Source organism: Taudactylus pleione, unplaced genomic scaffold, assembly GCF_031769625.1.
Source record: "Taudactylus pleione unplaced genomic scaffold, aTauple2 ptg000886l, whole genome shotgun sequence".
NCBI classification, from domain to species: domain Eukaryota; kingdom Metazoa; phylum Chordata; class Amphibia; order Anura; family Myobatrachidae; genus Taudactylus; species Taudactylus pleione.
The window spans coordinates 111748-133894 of record NW_028285287.1 but is presented as its reverse complement, the minus strand read 5'-3'; the positions used below and the strand labels follow the sequence as shown (position 1 = coordinate 133894).

At 42.5% G+C, this 22147-nt stretch overlaps 1 protein-coding gene across 1 annotated transcript in view; it reads right to left on the bottom strand.

Annotated features, from left to right (window-relative positions):
- Positions 1-4613: 4613 nt before the first annotated feature.
- The window catches only part of RSKR (ribosomal protein S6 kinase related), a 68448-nt gene continuing 50914 nt past the window's right edge, over positions 4614-22147 (bottom strand). The window contains exons 11-17 of the mRNA XM_088458997.1: positions 21697-21804; positions 15249-15289; positions 14011-14038; positions 13838-13927; positions 12338-12426; positions 12140-12250; positions 4614-7037 (exon numbers count right to left, since the gene is read on the bottom strand). Of these exons, the coding sequence (XP_088315123.1) occupies positions 6807-7037; positions 12140-12250; positions 12338-12426; positions 13838-13927; positions 14011-14038; positions 15249-15289; positions 21697-21804 (698 nt within the window). The 3' untranslated portion in view covers positions 4614-6806. The remainder of the gene's footprint in view (positions 7038-12139; positions 12251-12337; positions 12427-13837; positions 13928-14010; positions 14039-15248; positions 15290-21696; positions 21805-22147) is intronic.

The window sequence follows — 22147 nt, the reverse complement described above, 5'->3', positions numbered from 1 at the left end:
GACACCCGCTCGATTGCTGAGAATAGGGGGTAGGTCGGACTCAAGTGTCCTAAATGTAATTCAGCCGAGGGGAACTTTTGGCATTTATTATGGTCATGTCCCTTGGTACATACCTTTTGGCAAGGGGTATCCCGTGTTATTGTCTCTACGGGTATACCTCAGGATATTCTTACCCCTAGGGCATGCATTCTGGCGGTGATAGATGCAGACATAATCGACAAACATGCCATACGTTACACTACCAATCTCTGTATGCTAGCCAAAGTCTGCATAGCAAGGGATTGGATGGCGACCACTGGGCCAAATATGGAAACTTGGTTATCCTTGGTTGGGGCGGTTGCTGCACATGAAAAGTATGTTTATATAGCTAGAAGCTCTATACGGAAATATTATGATACCTGGGAAAGATGGCTTGATTCTCCTTATAGCCATTCAAGGTTGTTGGCACCCAGCCCGCTCATTGTCTAGTCCCAAGTGTTTATATTTAATTACTAATAATAATAAGATTTGATTAGTGCTCTGCAAACTGTCTTTACCATGTATGGATATGCCCAGATAAGGTATTTGTTGTTTGATATGTTTGTGGTGGAAGATATACAGTATACATGTTATTTGGATAAGAAGAAGTGAAACCACACACATTTTTTTTATGTATTATTATTTTTTATTGTAATGCTTATATTGTTGTATAATGTATAATTATTGTATATTTAAAAACTCAATAAAAAATGATTGGATTAAAAAAAATAAGAAATAAGGACCTGTATATTGAAGTGTTCTTTGGCCGTTTGCAGAGCAAGTTGTATATAAAGTGGTTCTGTAAGTATGTAGCTTAGGATCATGGTGTTGTGTCAGAAAAACTATCCAAAATCTCCAACATTCCTCTTTGGGGAACAAATCAGCTGATATTGTGCTGAAAGGGTCAGCTGTGTATTTAAATCACAAAGTGTATAACTTAACAATTAAACAAACAGAGATCCTACATTTATTTGGACCTAATCATCTTCTTTCTTCTTTTACCCTTCAGGTATGTAATAATATCATCCTGCATACTCCACTCTGCCTGAATCTGAACAGTTGAAAACTAATGTTTCATATAGCATGGGGGAGTCTTGGATTACACGAGATCAATATTATTGATAGTTGTGATCACTTACAATATGTCTACCCTGAATGGCTGCCTCCTAAATCTAAAGTTTTATTATTGGCACCAGTGTAGGCTCCAGAGGTGGGGCTGTAGCATTGTCCAAAATTCAAATAGGGGAGCCACACCAACTGCCACTGAGTCCCGGCCAGAGATTTCAGGAGGTGTTTAGAATGGCAGTTGGTGTGGCTCCCCTATTTGAATTTTGGTCTGAGCTGCAGCCCCAACTCTGGTTGGCACATAGAAGCATTAAATATTGGAGTGAGGAAGAAGACAATAATATACTCAGCTGAACACTTACATCATAGGTATTTGGGTAAACCATAAAAAATCATCTTTCAGACAACATTAAGAATAAAGGCTGTCTGTGCAATATGAGAGAGAGAGAGAGATTGATTTGAAAGTAAAAAGTTGCACGAAAAGACGCTGGGCACTTGGAGAAAAAAAAAACAGATTCAGACTCGCCAGACTCCTCTCACCACTTCCTGTACCTCAGTGTTTTAGTGTCCCACAGTGAGAAATAAAGATACTAGAGATAAAGTTGTGAACATTGGGAGCGTTGGGGGATTCCAATTATGCCTTCCTGTGTTAAGTCATTTGACTTGAAATCTAAAGTAGTGGATAATACTGTTCACTATACTGTATTTATGCAAAATCTCTCTCATATATACACATATATAAGAGAAAGAAAGAGAGAGAGAAAGAAAGAAAGAGAGAGAGAGAAAGAGAGAGAGATATTCATAGCACACAACCAAGGCCAGTAATGGCAACCGCTAGACATTTTCTGTTTAACATGGGCTAGATGGAAGCATCATGTTTAACAGTGGAATTATTTCAATGCTGGAGGAAATTCATGCATACTCTACCATTAAATGCCAAGTTTGCCATCTAGAATGTTTTCAACCTACCACCTGGTATTCCCATCTGCTCCTTGCAGATCAATACCCCCATTGTCCTATGCTATATGCCTTGGATTGGCTCCTGCAAACTTACTTCAATGCCAGACACATTCATTTACTCCTCACACTTTCAAACACCTAATTCCATGGGGTCACTGACATCTTGAGACTTGGGTGAGAACCCTTGTTTCTGCTGGGTTTTTTTTCCTATAACCATTATTATTGCACTTCACCAAAACTTGCCGATTACTACTTTTATAATACTGTATTGCTTTGTTATGATTTACTTTATTTCAAATTTAAAGAAAATGTGGTTCTTGGGCGTTTTACTGGCACGCACAAAAACCTAAGCAAGATTTTCGATAATATCATACTTGTATACATTCAACTTTTTCACCCTCTAGCGTACACTGCAGTGGTTCAACTTTATATTAATGTACTTATTTATTCATTCATTGTATTGACAAAGACCAGAATTTAAAAAAAACTATTTTGAAAAAGAGAAATACTTTCATTGCAATAAAAAGCCAGGTGCCAGCAGACTAACAAACAATTCTTTATTTATAGGTTAAAAGAGAAGTAACAAATAGGGAGTACCTAATATCAAAACATATTCTATAATCATATTTTACAGCTACAGAGTTTCAGGATTTCCAATTGCAATGCGGTACGGAATATGCTGGCATCATAAATAAATGTCAATAAATAAATTGTTAAGCATATGCTGGTGTCATAAATAAATGTTAATAAATAAATTGTTAACAAGAAATTTAATTGAAACACTAAATTGGACTGTGTTGAAAGTCTACAAAAATTGATCCACATGCTAAAATGTCAGGCGTATCCCTATGAAACCTAATAATTATGAAAGAAATGTCATCCACATAAACATACCTTACTTAATCTGTTCATGAAACATAAATAGAAGCAATAAACAATTGATGCAACATATAGTCAAAAACTATTTTTTAGAATTTCTCAACAAATTATACTGATTACCTCTCATTAAATCTTTAACAATCATTAATCAAAGTTTTTAGCAGGAAGTGAGGTCCCAATGAAGAGGTTCAGGCATTTACCATCCAAAGAAAACACCTTGAACTTTGGGGGATGTCTATATATTATTTGCTGTATAACAGACATATCCAATATTGCAGGATAGCAGGTCATCAATGCTTCTAGCTAATTGTCAGGCGAGTGGTAATTTTAGTCTCATGCATTGTTCCAGAAATCTTATTAATAATTGAATGGGTTTAGAGCTGGGATTGAAGAGGCCATGGATAGCATCAGTGTCATACTTATTAAACCACTGAATGCACCCAAACCCTCCCAGAGAAATCATCCCACAATGTTACATAACTCCCAGAAGCCTTTGCTGTTGGAGACCAGCAATGAGATGTAGAGGTCTTTATGTTGGTACCGCACATACACTTCTTCATGGTGAAGGATGATTCACCATATCATCTTTGTGTACTGTCAGGTGTAATGAGGTTTTGGTACTGCAACATGACTATGATATGCATAACTGTGGATCTCTTGTTGCATCATCTTTGCCGGTTAAAATTCTCAGTCAGTTGACTGTTTTGCTCTCCTGTCATATCCTGCACTTTAAACATACACATATATTGATCCTGTAGCATGTGCTACCATCCAGTGTTGTTGTCAGGTTGCGGCCTAGGATCGTCTGTCACTCACCCCAGCACTGGCTTCCCCTGATCCCTCGGGTGGTCAGACGTCAGGTGCGGCAATGAGTGACACGCTGAGCATTATACTTAGAGTCATGTGGACATCCATGAGGTGTGCCGTGCCGTGCCTTGGTTACTGCGGTTGCCGTCATGAACGCAGATATGACAGTCTGCATCACCAGATTACCCTTTACCCAATGGTAGTATGGCGGTGGTCAGCTGACGCTCTCCACCAATGATCTGCTACCACAAGGTATAAAGCCAGTCTCTGGACAGCAGGAAGTTTGCCTGAGCAGCATTGTCGCTACCTTGTGTATACTTGCTGTCACCTCGTTCCAGGTTCCCGTATCGTGATTCCCTTGAGTCTCTACGTGTCATCTGCTTGTGCAACAGTACGTCCGAACATCTCGCCTGTGTGCTATACAAGTGCCAACTCCTTGTGCAACAGTGCGTCCCAACATCTTGCCTGTGTGCTATACAAGTGTCATCTCATTGTGCAACAGTGCGTCAGAACACTTCACCTGTGCGCAATCACTAGTGTCACCTCTTGAAGCAGCAGTGCGTCAAAAACCCATTACTTGTGTACAACTTCGATACCAATTTCTAGTGCAGCTGTGCTTCTTCCTGAAGTACTCTTCTTGGGCCACTGTTGTATTTTCTCCATTCCCCTGGATATCGGATACCTGACCAAAGGACCGCAACTTGCTTGCTGGGTGCAGCTTAAACCCATATCCCGCTTGGAGGCAGGGGTGGATCTAGACTGTTGTATTGGGGGGCGAGTTAATGATTAACTCCGCCCCCTCACAGCAACCCCCTACGCCCCCCCCTCGCGGCAACCCCCCCGCTACACCCTCCTCATGGCAACACCTCCCCCGCGACCCCTCATCCCTCCCTTTACTTTCACTTACCGTTGCTCCAGTGATGTTCTCCCTTCGGGCTTTGGTCAGCTGCTCTCCCATCCTGCACTGTGACACGGTCAGCTGTTTAATGCAGCAGCTGACCAGTTTCACAGTGCAGGAGCCGGGAGACCAGCTGACTGGAGGGAGGACATCACCGGAGCCCCGATCTTCGCTCCCTAGACAGAGGTAAGTTTTTTGTTTTTTTTTTAGCAATGATCAGCATGTGGTCTGTTTAGACCACACAGTTGATCACAGGGTGTGAGGAGTCGGCTGTGATCGCTTCCTCCGAGGCTCCCGGGTCAGGTGACAGCCTGTCACTGACATCCCACTAACTGGGAGAAGGGAGCTCCGATCACAGCACAGCCCAGCCATTATCATCTCTCTCCTCTGAACTTAATGATGCAGAGGAGAGAGATGATAAAGGTCGCACAAACTGTGCTAGGGAGGCGATCGCTCCAATCACCCCCCCTGGATCCGCCACTGCTTGGAGGGGTCACTGGTGAACACCTCTCAGCAGGTTAGATTCCGCACCCTTGGACAGGTCTCGTCAACGTCCGGTATTCGTGGATGAGGAGATCTTACATACAGGCCCCATGCCTCCGATATCTCCCCCAGCCTGGGATCTCAGCTTCCATTCCTTCTACAGGAGATTCCTCAAAGTCAAACGTGACAGTTGTCCTTTGCAGATGTTGTTTTTCTCTAGGAATTTCCATGCTGATAACAGCTTAGACATTGTTGCTTATGAAACATAACCAAATTTTGTTGTTTTGGTCACTGAAACTCTTATCAAATGTGACCCCAACATCATCCTTCTTTTAGGGTCACTGCGGTCGCTCTTGCAGCCAGTATTATAATCAGCCAAGGTACTCCAGCATTTTCCCATATGACCTTGACTATACTTGGATATTATTTGCTTAATAATGGCATGAGCCACACCTGGGTAAAGCCTTGCTTTCAATATGCTTGGTGTCCATCGTTTACTCAGGTGCTTCCATTTGTTTTTATAGTCCACTACAAACATTGGTTCCTTTATTCATAACTGAAATTTTATTTGTCTAATAAGTGGTTAATAATTAACAAGTGGTTAATAATTGTGATTTAGCTCCTCCCCCTACTCGTAGACCTGCGAATAGCGGCCGTTTCCTGTAGTGAGGTGCAGCCTAATGATGTATACAGTCCAGCCTCAGCCCCCGAAGATATCAACAGAGTCTCCTCTCCGGGCTTCTCCTCCAGGGAGGAGGTTTATAAAGTTGGCAAGTATGGTGTAAGAACATGTACCTTAATGTAAGGCACAAAAGACCCCTGTACAATAAATGTAGATTTACATATATTTTTGGTGTTATAAGTAATTGATTCTTTTGATTGTGGGCAAGTTTTTTGGTTTCATAATAAAGCCTACCTTATGTTAACGATAACATATGGCTCAGCATTAAGCGTGTTTATTTATATGTAGGTCTTATTTAACTTCAATAAGGTAAGAAAGCCCTATGGATTGGAATGTGGTGATTATCGAGGCCTGGAATTAATTTTCTTGTCCAACTAAGCCATTTTCCCTGTACATAATCCTGCCCTCCTGCCACTCATCTGTGTCTCTGACATGATATTTGCCTTTTTTGAAGACTATCAGGTATTTAAATAATAAGTAAAAAAAATACATAAAATAAGTGAGAATATAATACATTTAGAAACCAGAAGGAGAAGCCCAAGCAAATTCAATGTCCTGGGTTGGGCCAAAGCTTAAAGTATGCAGTAACAAATATATACTCCCTAATCTAGTTGAATTGAGAATCTATACTATAATAAAAAACAGCAGTTTAGCTCATCCAAGGGAATGAATGTAGATCTAAACATTGTATGTAATACTTAGCTAAATATTATATCACACATATACATCTCATTAGTTATGGATCCAGAAACCATAGCCAGCATCACTGGTTTGCAGCAGTATTCTACTAAAGCACAAAGTTCTTTACAGATGGATACATTCACACACAGAGTTGTGTACAATGATTTCACATGAACCACTAACTGTCATACTCTGCTTGGTAATTTGAGCTTTTTTGCTGGGGCTTCAGCCTTAAATGTTGAAGGAAGCATTTGGCTAATATTCAACTGTATATGTTGATCAAAAGGCAATGGTAGCATTGAAATGAATGTATTTGCTATGAAAATTTTTCTTTCATGTAGTATATGTGCTTGGAATCTGCAGGGTTTCTGTTAAATCACTGTCATAGTCTTCAAAAACATTGAATTCTGGCAGTTCTGTAACCTCTGATCCCCGCATGGTTAGGACAAGGTCAACTGGGAATTTCTGGAGCAATGCATGATCAAAGCTTAGTCCTCTAAAGAAAATATGACTCTTGAATTGATGGAGATAGTGCAGCCTCTGTCTTGGGATTTTGCATAGGAGCTGTAGAAATAATGACAATAAAATTAAAATTTATACAAAATAAATGGCTATCTCCTATTAAATGGAGGACTCTCGGATTTGCTTATTTTATTATCCCCTTTAGTTATAAAACCCAGTAATCTAGGATGGTTTATGGACAACTCTCTGCCTATGGGGGGGATTTAAAAATGTGGCCAGTATTCAGCCACACTTCAGTTTTGGGACAGGAAGACTGAGGATATTGCAGAGGAAACACCCTGCAGCTAATGCTAAGGGCGCCCTGGACTTACCTTGTTCGGGCTGGCATCCTTCGGCATTCCGGCATTGGGATTAAGATAGGCATCGGTATTTCAACGCCTACCTTAAGTCCCTTGTGGGGATTTGGATGTCGTATTGAGGCCGCCGTTCTCATAACTACATCCCACTGCGGAGGCTACAGCACATCAATCATATTCCAGTCTGCCCCTTGTGGTAGACATATACCAGCAATCAATGTTGTATGTGATCAGAAAAACAATTTTATTATATAAACACCTTATATAGAAATATAGCAAACTATGTAATTTTTCAGCCATCAACCCGTTATTATGTCTTTAAGATAGTTAATTTTTCAATAGCAATAAACAGCAGTTTATATGCATTTGGAAACTTTTGTTTATGTATTACGCTGCACATATAAGCATTACATCATAAACTTTGTCCTTGAATAATAATATTTTGTTATGAGAACATTTAAAACCAAATTCTTCTTCTGTACATTTGATTAGATATTATTTGCCTGGTAATTTTCCTATGACACCAGCTTGTATCTGTGAATCAAGGACAATTTTAAAGCAAGTAGCTTAAAGAGACATTTCAAATATTACAGTAATTATTTTAAAGTAGGATTGCCATAATATACCTTTAATCCAGGACTCTTGTGATTTACACAACTTCTGTGGCTGATTATTACCAGGTGAAATCCAGGCTTGAATTTATCCAGACACAGAACCTGTGTAATTCACACGTGTCCTGGATTAAAGGGACATTATGGCAAACCAATTTTAAAGAGACATATTTTCTATCAATTCTACATGAATGCAAGGTAAAACATATGTGTAATTAAAAATGAAAAGTCTGTTGTCAGCGCTTGTCCTGACCACCGCAAGTCTGTGTGTATTTTGCAAAATGAAAACATGAGGTATTAGTTCATACTTTGACCAAAACATATAATATATGTAATTCACACTTGATCCGTGCCTGTGGCCGGGATAGAGGTGGGGGTGAGAAACTACAGGGAAAAGCTGAAACTGTCCTCAATTTGTAAAAAAAATAAAAAAACAGCATAAGTGCAAAAAATACTGGAAGCGGTGGCAGGGAATGCAAAGCATTACCATCTCTCTTACTATTGCTGTTTTTTCTTTTGATTTATCCTTGATTTATCCTTGATTTATCCTTCACTCCTTGGCCTCTGCCGGCCAAGGCTACCATCACTAAGCGTAACCTTGAGGCTATTCATAGATCTGCACTTCATCATTGGCATTCCAAATGCACCAGATACCTGCAATAGTTCTCACGGACCACCGAGAGACAGTGGAGGCAACCACGCTCCATTGCAGATCTCCTTCATTTCAAATTTATGCTCTCGACCTGCCGTTTCCTCTGTAAACAGTCTTATTTCAAGATCCTTATCTCCTCCCACTACTCCAACCCCCATCGCCTCTTCGCCACCTTAAACACCCTCCCTCCCCCCACACTTCTCAAACACACTCTGCCCTTGACTTTGCCATCCATTTCACATCAAAGATTGATTCCTTATGTCAGGACATCACATCCCAGCATACCCTTGTTCATCCATCACCATCTTTCACAGCCTGCCGCTTCCTAGCCTCCTCATTCATTATACCTGCTCTGACTTCATTCTCCCCAGTTTCTGGAGCTGAAGTTATGGTCCTAATCCGGTAATCCCCCCTTGACCCTTACCCCTCCTGCCTCCTCCCATTTTGCCAATATCTTCCTCTGATCAGTCACTGTCCCCTCTGCATTCATGCATGCCCTTTTCTCCCCCATTCTTAAAAAAATCCACTCTTGATCCTGACAATTTCTCTAATTACTGCCCCCTCTCTCTCCTCCCCCTTGTCCCCAAACTCCTTCAGCAGATTGTCTACAACTACCTTACCGCCTTTCTTATCTCCCACTCCATGCTTGACCCATTTCAGTCTGATTTTCATCCTCTCCACAGAAACTGTCCTCACTGAAGTCAGCAATTACCTCCTTGCTGCCAAATCCAAGGGGCACTACTCTGCTCATTCTCCTTGTCCTTTCTATTGCTTTTGACACTGTAGACCACCCTCTACTTTTGCATCTCCTTCTGCTGGCTGTCCTCCTATCTCTTTGATCGTTCTTTCTCTGTTTCTTCTTGTGGCTTCGCTTCTCCACCACTTCCTCTACCAGTAGGTGTACCCCAAGGGTCTGAACCTCTCTTATTCTCCATTTACACATCCTCTTTAGGTGAGCTTACCGAGTCTTTTGGTCTCCAATATCAACTCTGTACTGATGACACTCAGATTTACCTCTCCTCCATTTACCTTTGCCCCTCCCTCCTCACTCGTACAGTATATCCAGCTGTCTCTCTGCCATTTCCTCCTGGATGTCCCAGTGCTTTCTTATAATGAACATGTCTAAGACTGAGCTGATAATCTTCCAACCCTTCCAAATAACCTCACCTTCCACAATTTCATTATCTATTGACAGCACCACCATCTCCTCTAGCCCGCTAGTGCGCTGCTTTGAGTTATTCTTGACTCCTCCATCTACTTCAAACTACACAAGTAGGGAGGTATTTATCAAAGCTCCTAACCAGGGGCGTATCTATAATGGGCGCAGGTGTGCGGTGCACACGGGCCAACACCGCACACCCTGCACACACAGTCTTATACTTACCTGTCCTTAGTGCTGCTCTGCACTAAGGACAGGTAAGTCACCATTTTTCCAGAGTCCTTTGCATGCGCAGTGGATTCTGACACTAAATGAGAATCTACTGCAGTAACTGCACAGCGGGACCGCCAAATACTGGGGAAGATAAATTATCTGGCAAAATGGGGATTAGTGGTATTAGCGCACATTATGTGCGCTGATGCCGCTTCTCCCCCATGTATTAATGTGGAAAAAAGGCCTGTCATTATCGGTGCTGTTATCTACAAGATAACGCACCGATGTGCCAACCAATGTATGATCGGTCAGTGGCACTGACCATTCCGATAGCTGCAGCTATCTATTTTGTCAGCTGCAGCTGTTGTTCCCCTATTACCACAGCAGGGACAACATTGCCCCTGGCTGCACGCAAAATCTTGTGATGCTTGCTGATGCACTGTGGACACCCCCCAACTCCGGCTGATGAGATGTTAATAGATCTCATCGTTACTGCTCCCTGCTTCACCTCAGTAAAGAGGCGAAGCAGGCACAGTTACAGCGGCACGATCCATGCCGCTATAATACATCTCCCCCACTGTCTGTAAATTGACAGCTAGAAGCTGATTAGTTAGTACCTTAATTCTCTAAATTTGATCTCTCTGAAAGCTTTGATAAATAACCCCTCAGTATGTTTCACAGTCCTGCTGTTTGCCATCTCAAAAATATCTCCAGGGACAGACCCTTTTCTCACCCTGAAGGTACCTAAGACACCAAGGCTCCGATTTACTACAATCTGCATTTCAAATGTGGTGTGATATTTTCGGCTAAATTCACATTGTGAATTTAGGAAATATGAAGATTTTCAAGCAGAGACAGAGCTTGCAAGAAAGATTTGTCCCTGAGGATCATCACCGCACACTTCTCACTATATTTTTTGCAAAACAATACAGTGGAAATGTCCCCACACATGCACAGCCGCTGGGTAGCGCTACCACTCGATCCACCACGATCCCCCTTGGCCCTCCACTTGCACTTGGCTGCACCCAGGGGTCCGCTGAGCGGTGAGCTCTCTTCTCTGGTCAGATGGTCACCAGGCTCTTGGTATGTGACCCCGGTCAGCTGATGTGTGCTGTAAACTGAAATTCCAGTTGACCAAGGTCACAGTAGAGGAGCCCAGCAACCACCTGAGTGGAGGCCACTCACTGGTTATCTCCAGACTGGACTACTGTAACCTCCTCGTATCTGGCCTCCTTGTCTCCCACCTAGCTCCAGTCCAATCTGTCCTCAATGATGCTGCACGTCTTAGCTTCCTCCCCAAAAGTATTACATCTGCCTCCCATCTCCTTCAAGCCCTATACTGCTCCCCTTCCCCTTCAGAACCCAATTCATACTTATTACACTCACTCACAAAGCCCTTACCCATTCCTTTCCTAAGTATATCCCTTCATCCTCCTGCCCACATGACTACTAGATAGACACTGGATTATAATTTCCTTAATCATTTTCTTTTTTCTACGGGTGTTTCCACACAAATGGACCACCCTGTATTAATCCTAGTCTAGTAGTCATGTGACATATCAAACAGATGCAGAAATTCATAAGAAAAACAATGGGGTTCTTCGTTTTAACGTATCTTTATTCATTGTCGAGTTTTAACTAAGTTTTTTCTTTTTCAGGTAGTGACATTATTGACAATGACAGCTCGAGAATGAATACACATACATTAAACGAAGGACACCATTGTTTTTCTTGTGAAATTCTGCATCTGTTACAGGACTGCCTTCCCAATTTTAAAAAAATTAGAGTTGCATCCAAGATAGCCAATTTCAAGATGGCCGCAGTACTGGTGACATACTCTAAAACGTTTCCCCCATATCATATGTGTAGACACTGGATTAATATTTCCTTACTTATTTCCTTTTTAGAAGGGTGTTTGCACACTTATGGACCTCCCTGTATAATAATAATATGGGGAAGGATTCATCAGTATTTTCACGCCCTACCTCTTATAGGGTGGAATGCAGCTCAGGATCAAAGCCCCTAGTGCAGCTGGATGAACATTATTTTAAGACCCTCTTTTTACCAGCTGCACTAATACTATCCCATGTAACAATTATGGTACTTCAGCCTTCTTGCCTCACTCCGACAAACACATGCAATTTACCCTCCACTGACATATCATGGCTGCCATGGGAAACAAGCGTGTATGAAAGTGATTGGAACACAAATACCTCCTTTAAAAGGTGTGACAGTCCTCTGCTTAGAGTCCCTGGAATATTGTATGTTGCATGATTAACACTTTCCAGCATGCTCGTGTGGTCTCTGGTAGGTGGAACAGGAAACTAGAAAAGCAGAAGAAATAGCAAGTGCCCTGTGTTAGGATCATCTCTCTAAAGCAGATCGATGAGAAGACTTATTCCTACCCTTACCTCTCCGGCTGCCAGAGCAAATAACAGGACACCTAGGGACCACCAATCAGCTGAATGGCTATAAGGACCCCCAGACAGGACTTCAGGAGCTAGAAAAGCAACATAGACATAATGCACATGAAAGCAAATATATAGTACAAACAATTTGTAAATGACTGGTATATGGCATTAAATCTATCCAATGTGGTGACATGTTAAGGTAAAACGACCAGATTTGTATAGAATTTGGTCACACACATTACTGCCACATTGTTTGTCTGACCATATACAAAACAAACAAATATACACAGTCAGCTGGTGATTGATGCACATTACAAGACAGGATGTTCTGCAGTGTTGTATCACTTCCAGTCCAATATGATTTTGATCACTTGGGCTATAATGGGCCCAGATATATCTCAACTGTCTGCCAGTTTGTTCAGATTGTTTTTTGCCATTCCCCTTGGTTTCCATTGTTGTGTTTGCCCTGGAGAAAATAAAATGGTGGGTAAGTCTAACACAAAGTTTCTGTTTAGTAGAGTGGGTCACAATGACTTAAGTTTTCCTTATAACTAATATTTTAATGGCCATTTTACACCTATTAAAGTGATAATGGATAAAGAAAATACCAGCCATAAAACCAGATGATGGCCGCATTATCCATCTTTACTAATGGTGCCATGTTAGTGCTTGGGTCTAACCGCTGTAACTTCCAGGTTTGGATATACATGTTTATGTGCATGCAGAGGCGTACTGTGTAGTGTGGCACAACAACTGGACCGTTTGTTCCAGACGCCAGCCGTCCTGTTGGGAACTGAGAGACCACCAGTCTGTTTTCCTTTGAACTCTGCACTCAACACCGGTGGCATTTCATATCATATGCTCCCTACACTGTACACTTTTTTTGATTTAAGTCCCCCCCATCACAGCCGCTGACACTGTAATGTAGCAATAAACATGCAGACAGGCTATAGATAGAAGAAGGCGGCAGCTGATGGTTTCACATGGAGCTCCAGTCTGCACTAGTGTATGGTGGCTTCTCAGGTGCTGGGAAGGGGTGCCATGTATTGGGTGGCCGTGACGGTACACTCCAGGTATATAATTACAGTCCTAAGTGGGGTGAATATGTTGTGGACAATGGAGGAGGTGCCCCTTCAGAGCTGGAGCGTGGTGGCATTGTCTCCCATAGTTCTGCCTCTGTATGGTAGATAACCATACCTATAATTTTACTCATTATCAATAAACTTTCTTCCATGATACTCCTATAAAGAATAAGAAGCTATTAATAATATTTACCTCACATAAAAATAATAAGGGGTCTATGTACTAAGCAGTGATAAGTGACAAAGTGAAAAGTGATAAGGCTGTGATAAGTTGCCAGCCAATCAGCTCCCAACTGTCATTTTTCAAACACAGCCTGTGAGATGACAGTTGGAAGCTGATTGGCTGGCACTTATCACAGACATCACTTTTCACTGCTTAGTACATAGACCCCTAAATCTTGTCTAAGTAAAAAATTACCCATGTACTGAAGAGTCCCACAGATAGTATAGGCACGCTCGCCACAAGGAACATGTCGGGAAAGTCCAAAATCTGACAACTTCAAATGTCCTAAAAGTAGATTGAACATGGTCATCTAACCAAACGTGATCCTAAACACTATGCAGAATCAATAGTTATTGGACATCACTTACCGCGCTCATCCAGCAATATGTTTTCCATCTGAAACAACAAAATTCTTAAAGTAACAGTAGGATTTGTGAAGATCCCTATTACACACAGAAAACTATTAAAATGATAAAGTCAAAGATTTTAACTTATCAACTGTATGTACGTTTGTAACTGTTCACATTTCAACAATTGAAGTAATTGGTACACAGTAAAATTGCTTCTATTTTGGAAATGTCTTGGCAGGAAAAAGTTATTTAAAGTCAGTTACACAAATCACTTTCTTCAGGGTTTACCTATTTCTTTATACTACCTCAATGGCTGCTTCCTACAGATGTGTCCTCATTCACCTAGAGTTCTTTCACCAGGTGTCGCAAGATGCTTGGCCGCCGCCACGAATATCCAATGTTGTACTTTCGCACTTTTGTGTCTTTTACACACTGTATAGAGGGTACAATTCAGAGCCGCTTGCAAGCGGCTCGATGGTAATGCCCTGCGCATGCGCCGCATCCGGCGTGCGCATGCACAAGCCCCGCTGAGCGACTGAAGTTCAGTCGCTGTGGGGCTCGCAACGTGACGGGGCGGATGTCGATGTTGATTGACAGCTCGCCCCGTTTTGTGGGCGGGTAGGGGGGAGGCCGGACAAATGCAGGAGTTCCCTTAGGAATGCCTGCCGTTCGTTGGAAAGGGATTACTGACATCACTAGTGTCTAGTGTCATCTCTATTAGAGCAGGAAGTCCACTCGGGTTTGCGGCAGCTAGACCCTACCCCAGGATTTCGTTGCAAGCCCGATGGTCGCAATAATCGCGACGGTCTCCAGCCCGCTCGCACAAGCTGCGGGTGGTCACCCACAGCTTTGCAAGCAGCCGGAGTCAAAAAACAAAACAAAAAAAACGTCCAGATTCAGAGCGAGCGCCCGCCAGCAGCGAGCGGCTCTGAATCAGGGCCAGAGTCTTTTCATTCTGCAGTGGCATAAAAGGTGCCGGGGAATGCAAGGTTTTTAATTTACTTTCCAGGGCATCAGGAGACTCTACATTGATCTAGGAGTCTCCCACAAGATGCGGGAGGGTAGGCAAGTATGACTTAAGTAATAATGAGGATTCCAGTGAAAAAGAGATGTGCTCTAAGACAGGGCTGGGTAATTGTTCATTAAATACATTTCTAACATGATACACAAATACATTTTAAAGTGTAATTACATATCCACTTACTGTAAGGTACACCTTCTCATTATTATTCTGTAGTATGCAGTAATGTCCTCACCTTAACATCACGATGTATGATTCCCAAATCATGAAGATAAACTATGGGGATAAAACACACATAGTTTAATACTGAAATAACTACATTATCTTTTTAGATGAAGCTAATAAATTACCAGTCTCATTATAATTGTTGTTTTGGTCTGATATGTGGGCATTTACGAAGGCAGCTACACAATCATTAACAACTGGCTATCATTTTAACAGCATTAGTACTTATAAAGGGGGAGATGTAGCCTTGGAGAGAGATAAAGTGTATATGTAGTTGATTAGTTGGGAAACTTCTCCATGTTACCTCTCTCCAAAGCTTGATACATCTTCCTCTTCTATTATACAAAAATAATCTCTAATTGTACTTTGAAATTGAGCTATACACTGAAACACAATTTAATATGACGCAGAGTAGTGTGAAATGTATTGTCTTTCTTGCCTTTTCTAAAATCTCTAATCAGCTCTGTTTAAGAACTCACTGCTATTTTGCATATTGGATGAAAAGATAAACTGCCTTGTTAGTAGAAAAATGCTACTGCATACTAGTTCTCTTTTAAAAATGAAAAAAATAGACAATAAGCAAACACATTTCTGGTATTGTCACGGTCCTGCGTGTCGACCCTCCAGATACGCCAATCTGAGAATCACTGCCCGTGACTTTTACAAGTTACCTCAGCATGTGTGGTTAACTAATCCTGGTAACTGCCACCAGCAGAAGAAGAATATAATGCTAAAGCATAAGGTAGATCCATAACTAGAATTAATGTTTAATTCAAGATGGTCTTCTAAGCTTATGTACAAAAAGTTACAAAGAATATAATAATGTTAAAGAATTACACTTTCCAGAAAATCAAATCAAATAATAAAAAGGTAGAAACAAACCATTCGGATCACGTTGGATTAAATGGTTCTGGGATGAGGTCTTCTCAGTGACGAATTATTGATCATCTGTAACCTTTGATAGCCTCATGCAGAATGAATGCGTGGATCAAGGTGGACTCACATTTTATGCCTGCCTTTTCCATGCACCCCCCTCATCCCCTCCCTGGGGATAATTTCAACCCTTTTCAGCTCAGAGTGGATTGTTCAGCTGGCTGAAGCTCAGGGTTTCCTGGCCATATGAGCAGGGGTTCTTTAATTACACATTCAGCTCTATGTGAAGTTTGGGAAACAGGCTTCAGTTAATAAATGTGCCCAGTGACTAGGTGAAGAGATTCACACCTCCAGAGACTGAGTGTCTCCCTGTATAAACAGCTATTTTTTTGATCATTGTTCCCAAACCGATCACAGGGCTCTTAAGGACTGTTTTTAGGAAGGGTTTGGCCAGCTGCGATATAATGCACATACATATTTATTTTATGCCATCTACATTGAAACAGGTTTATGTTTGACTCAGGAAGACAGACCTTCCTATAACCTCTCTTGCCCAGCTTCAAAGACTTGTCACCTTTCTACACACCAGACCTCCTGCTAGTTAGAGTACACAGACTACAGTTCAAAGGATTTTCACATACATATGAAAAAAATTACATGTTATTGCTAATACAATATAATTTGCAGTTATGCCCATTCTGATGTGAAATTGGCTTTTCTGCTACAGGTATCATAGTATATTCAATACCTACAATATTCACTATGTTGTCATGGCTTCTAACAATCAAATAACATGTGGCTTAAGAAAACTAAACCTACAATTTTGCTATATGGATTTTTAACATTATTATTATTATTATTATCAGTAACTTATATAGCGCAGCATATTCAGTTGTGCTTTACAATTGGGAACAAACAGTAATAAAACAAGACTGGTTTCTAACAGACAGACGTAGAGGAAAGAGGGCCCTATACAGTCTATAGGGAAACAGACATCCATACACAAGGTTATGTACTACATATTGCTTATTAGTCCAGCCATATTGCAGAGGTTCTTGGTGGGCTGTATGACCCAGTCACACAGGAATGCTGGCCAAGGATCAGAAGGATGTGAAAGTGAAGAAAGAGAAAACATGTAAAGTTATGTGTGGATTGTATAGTGTGGATGTAATTAAGTATGATAGCCTATGAAGGTTATGTGGGTGGTTCTGGAATTTGATAAGGTTCTCTGAAGAGATGAGTTTTCAGGGAACTCTTTTAGGTTCGGAGACTAGAGGAAAGTATTATTGTGCATGGGAGAGTATTCCACCCAGAGGGTGCAGCCCGAAAAAAGCCCTGTAACTGTGAACGGGAGAAAGTAATACGTGTGGATGAGAGACGCAGATCTTAAGCGGAGAGGTTGGGTGGGAGATAATTTAAGAGATGTATGTTGGTGTAGTTTGGTTAATAGCCTTATGTGTAAGTAAAAGTATTTTATATTGAATTTGGTAAAATACTGGTAACTAACGGAGAGACTGACAGAGCAGAGCAGAAAACAATGAACGTTTGGCGAGGAAGATCAGTCACACAAATGCATTCAAAATGGATTGTAGTGATGAGAGTCTCTTTTGGGGAAGACCAGTAAGGAGACTAGTACAATAATAAATGCGGGAGATAATGAGTTTTTGCAGTGTCTTGTGTAAGACACTGTGGTCGTATTCTGAATATGTTTTTTTATGTGTGTAACATAAATCATGATACAGATTGAATGTGGAGGACAAAGGACAAAGGTCAGTTCAGAGTCAAGGATGACACCTAGGCAGCGACCTTGTGGGATGGGTTTGATTGTCGAATTGCCAACAGTGATAGAGATATCAGGTTGGTAACTACTATTGGCAGGTGGAAATACAATTAGTAGCCACCTGTATGTTAATTGAAATATCTAATAAATTAATCATATGGCAGCAACTCAATGCAAGAAAGCATTCATACATGGTCAAGAGGCCAGTTTGGGAAAGTTGAGTACTTTTCGCCGTCTTCGCTGGTTTTCCATGCGAAAAAGTATTGTGCGCATCACTGCTTATCCCCGTATTCAATTACAAAGCGGCGAAAACGGCACCCAGCAAGTTAAGAACTAGCAAAAAGTACTGTAAAAAATGGGGAAAACAGTCTGTACCCCCTGAAAAGCTGCACTAACATAGGGGATCACTATAGGGATGTTCTAATAAAGCTATTCCGGGTACTTTAGTTCTCTCAATTGCTTGCTATTAGCGACTTTGCATAAGTATTTTTTCAGTTGCTAATGTGAAGTTTTAAAAAATGTAAAAAATCCACCTGCTGCAAGCACCTGCAATCTTAAAACACCTGAGGCATACTTGGGGACTCCCCTGCAGTCTATTTCCCTAGTTTTTAAGTTTGTCCCTCAACTTTGTTTTTTTTTTCGCCCCCAAATTGAAGGTACTTATTGGGGTGTTCTTATGTTTTTTTAAAACTTTTTTGACACAGTTTACCTTTGGCGGGCTGTCCCAAGGGTGCAGGGTGGTTCCCACAAGTTTTCACCCCAAAACCCCAATTCTGTACTTTTTTCGACAGCTTTCATAAGTGAATGTTTTTTGCTTATTCCAATGTATTGACTTTCCGCACCGGCGAAAAGTGTTTAGAATTGAATACGGGGATAACTTTTTGCCTGGCGCAATTATGTCACCGGCGAAACTTTTTAGACAAAAACTGCTTTTCGCACCTAATTGAATATGCCCCTGTCTAAAACCATGAAATGATTGTTGGTGCTAAATGTGGTATTTTAAGTATCTCAGAAACTGTTGATCTGAAAGAAAAAACATCAAGTGAGTCACAGCTGAGTGTGGAAGATAATGCCTTGTTAATGAGATAGTTGAGATAGGTTAGAATAATCGGCCAGAGTGGTTCAAGGTGACGAGAAGGTGACAGTCACTAATATAACCATACATCAGTGGCGTAACTAGGGAGGGGGGGGGGGTCGTCCAGAGCTCGTAACATAGGCACCGTCAGACTGGCGGCAGGGGGAGGGGTGATGCCTGCTGTGGTCCAGGTCCGTTTCAGTTACTGCAGTGCGGACCGCAGTCCACACTATACAGTAAAACAAGCACACCAACACTGGCGCTGTGAAGTACATTCTTACTTAGCAACCAATGAGAGTCAGACAGACTTTCATTGGCTGTTGCACCCATGGCCGGAGCCAGGCTTGAGCTCAATCATGACCCTCCACCTTCCGGCTCCCGCAGTGATGTCTCTGCCATAGTGCCGAGTGGGCCGGGAGGACGGAGGAGTGGATGACAGCAGGAGTGGGGATTCAGGTAAGTGGTTTTTTTTTTTGTCTGTGTATATGTAAGGGGCATGACATAATGGGGACCACTACTGGGGCCACTGTATAAGCGGCACTACTGGGGGCACAGTATAAGGGGCACTACATGGGGGGGGCACTACATAAGGGGCACTACTGGGGGCTCTGCATAGATGGGGACTACTACTGGGGGCACTGCGTAAGGGGGACCACTACTGGGGGGAGCACTGTAGTATAGGGGGCACTGCATAAGGGGCACTACTGGGGGCTCTGTATAATGGGGAGCACTACTGTTTTTTGTTGTCTGTGTCTGTGTATATGTAAGGGGCAAGAGGCATCACTTACGTGTATGACACCTGGTGCGGCTGGAGGGAGTCGTTCTGCTCGCCGAAGACGTACATGCGTAAAGGGGCTGTGGCTTTGCGGGGGCATTGTACTCGACCCATGAAGCTACACCCCCGTATGTGAGACGCTCTTGGGGGAGTTACTTCCCCTGTTCTCGGCACACAGTGGGCTTCCCCAGTGCTCCAGTAGCTGCTGGGGCAGCCCACAGTCTTTTCCCTGCCTCTCTCCGTGTTCAGGCTTCTAGGTGACACCATCCGATTGGGTGACACCAAAATAGCAGAGCAGCTCTGCTGTTTTGGTGTAACCCCCTCAGATGGTAAGTGGTAAGGGGCACTACATAATGGGGACCAGCACTAGGGGCACTGCATAGGGGGGACCACTACTGGGGCATTGTATAAGGGACACTACTGGGGGCATTGTAAAAGGGGCACTACTGGGGTCACTGCATAGGGGGGCCACTACTGGGAGCACTACATAAGGGGCACTGCATAGAGGGGACCACTACCAGGGGCACTGTATAAGAGGCACTGCATAGGGTGACCACTACTGGGGGAACTTCATAGGGGGTCACTGTATAAGGGGCACTGTATAAGGGCACAACTGGGTGCAATGCATAAGAGGGCATGGGGTGACCACTACTTGGGTCACTGTATAAGGGGCACTGCATAGAGGGGGACCACTACTGGGGGGAATGTATAAGGGGCACTACTGGGGGCACTGTATAAGGAGCATTACTGGGGGCACTGCATAGGTGGGACCACTACTGGGGGCACTGCATAAGGGGACCACTACTTGGGTCATTGTATAAGGGGCACTGCATAAGGGGGACCACTACTGGGGCACTGTATAAGTGGCACTGCATAGAGGAGACCACTACTGAGGACACTGTACAAGGGGCACTATGGGGAGCACTGCATAGGGGGACCACTACTGGGGGTACTGCATAGGGGGGCATTGTATAAGGGGCACTAACTGGGGGCACTGCATAAGGGAGACCACTATGGGGGCACTGCCAAAGGGAGACCACTACTGGGAGTACTGCATGGGGGGGACCACTACTGGGGACACTGTATAAGGGGCACTATTGGGGGCACTGTATAAGGGGCACTGCATAGGGGGACCACTACTGGGGGGCACTAAATAAGGGTGCACTACTACATGTGGCACTGCTAAAGGGGCACTGCTACTGGGAACATTGCATAAGGGGCACTGCTACTGGGAACATTGCATAAGGGGCACTACTGCTAGGGACATTAAGGTGCATATGGAATGGAAAGGAATGTTCCCAGAGTGACGAGAAATGGTGTGTGTCATGCTGACACGCCCCAATTTTTCCGTGGCCTTGCCCCCCCCACCACTTTTTTGGCGCTCACACATATGGAGGGGGTGGGGCTCCATTTTTCATCTTGCCCTGGGCTCCAAATACCCTAGTTACACCACTGCCATGCATTACATCAGTAGTGTACAGAAGAGTATCAGCACCGCACATTGAATCTTGAAGTAGATGGGTTACAGGAGCAGAAGACGAGATTGGGTTCTGTCTGTAAAATCACAGAGTATAAAAATAAATCAATGCTCTGTTAATTAAATGAGGTGCATGTACTCCAATGGCCTCTACAGTCTCTATATCAGTCTAGAAGAGCACTGGAATGCGAGATTAGCAGCATGAATGTGATCCAATAAATGTGCAACAACTGCGTGATCCTATCATGTCATCATGGACCAGAATCTCTAAGAATTTTTTCCTGCACCTTATTCAATCCATGACACAAATAACTCAGGGTGGTCCTACCCAGCACTAGGAAGATGTGCAGACTAAAATGGCCAATGAGTGTATGTGTATATTAGAGGTTCTGAAAATACAGACTACACAATATTTTAATTCTGTATATAATTTAACATCTACGATGAGCCAAGATAATAACCAGTGTGTTGAGCTTACCCAAGACAGTCACCAGTTCTGCAGCATATAGTCTTACTGTATCTTCATCAATAATCTTGACAGACATCCACAAGGAATGTAGGTCCCCATAGCTGTAGTAGTTGCACACTGCATTGAGAGACAAAGGAAAGCAGCTTACAAACAAATGACAACCACACAGCATCACTCATTGTGCTATCAATATCGGACAACCACTGACACAAGTTAGGGTTCTTCACTGTAAGGGTAGTTATTACGCTGTGGAAATCTTTAGCACATGGTTATGACAAATGCAAACACAGAAAATTCGATTGGCTTCCTTTCTAACAAGAAATGGTATCTTTAGCTATAATTTGTAGAGGACATTATGGATGGATTAATGTTACAGGAAATCAGTGATGGCTTTTACCTAAAGCCTGCAGGGCTGCAACACCCTAGTAAAATCCATTACCCCCAGTAAGCTCACTGGTAT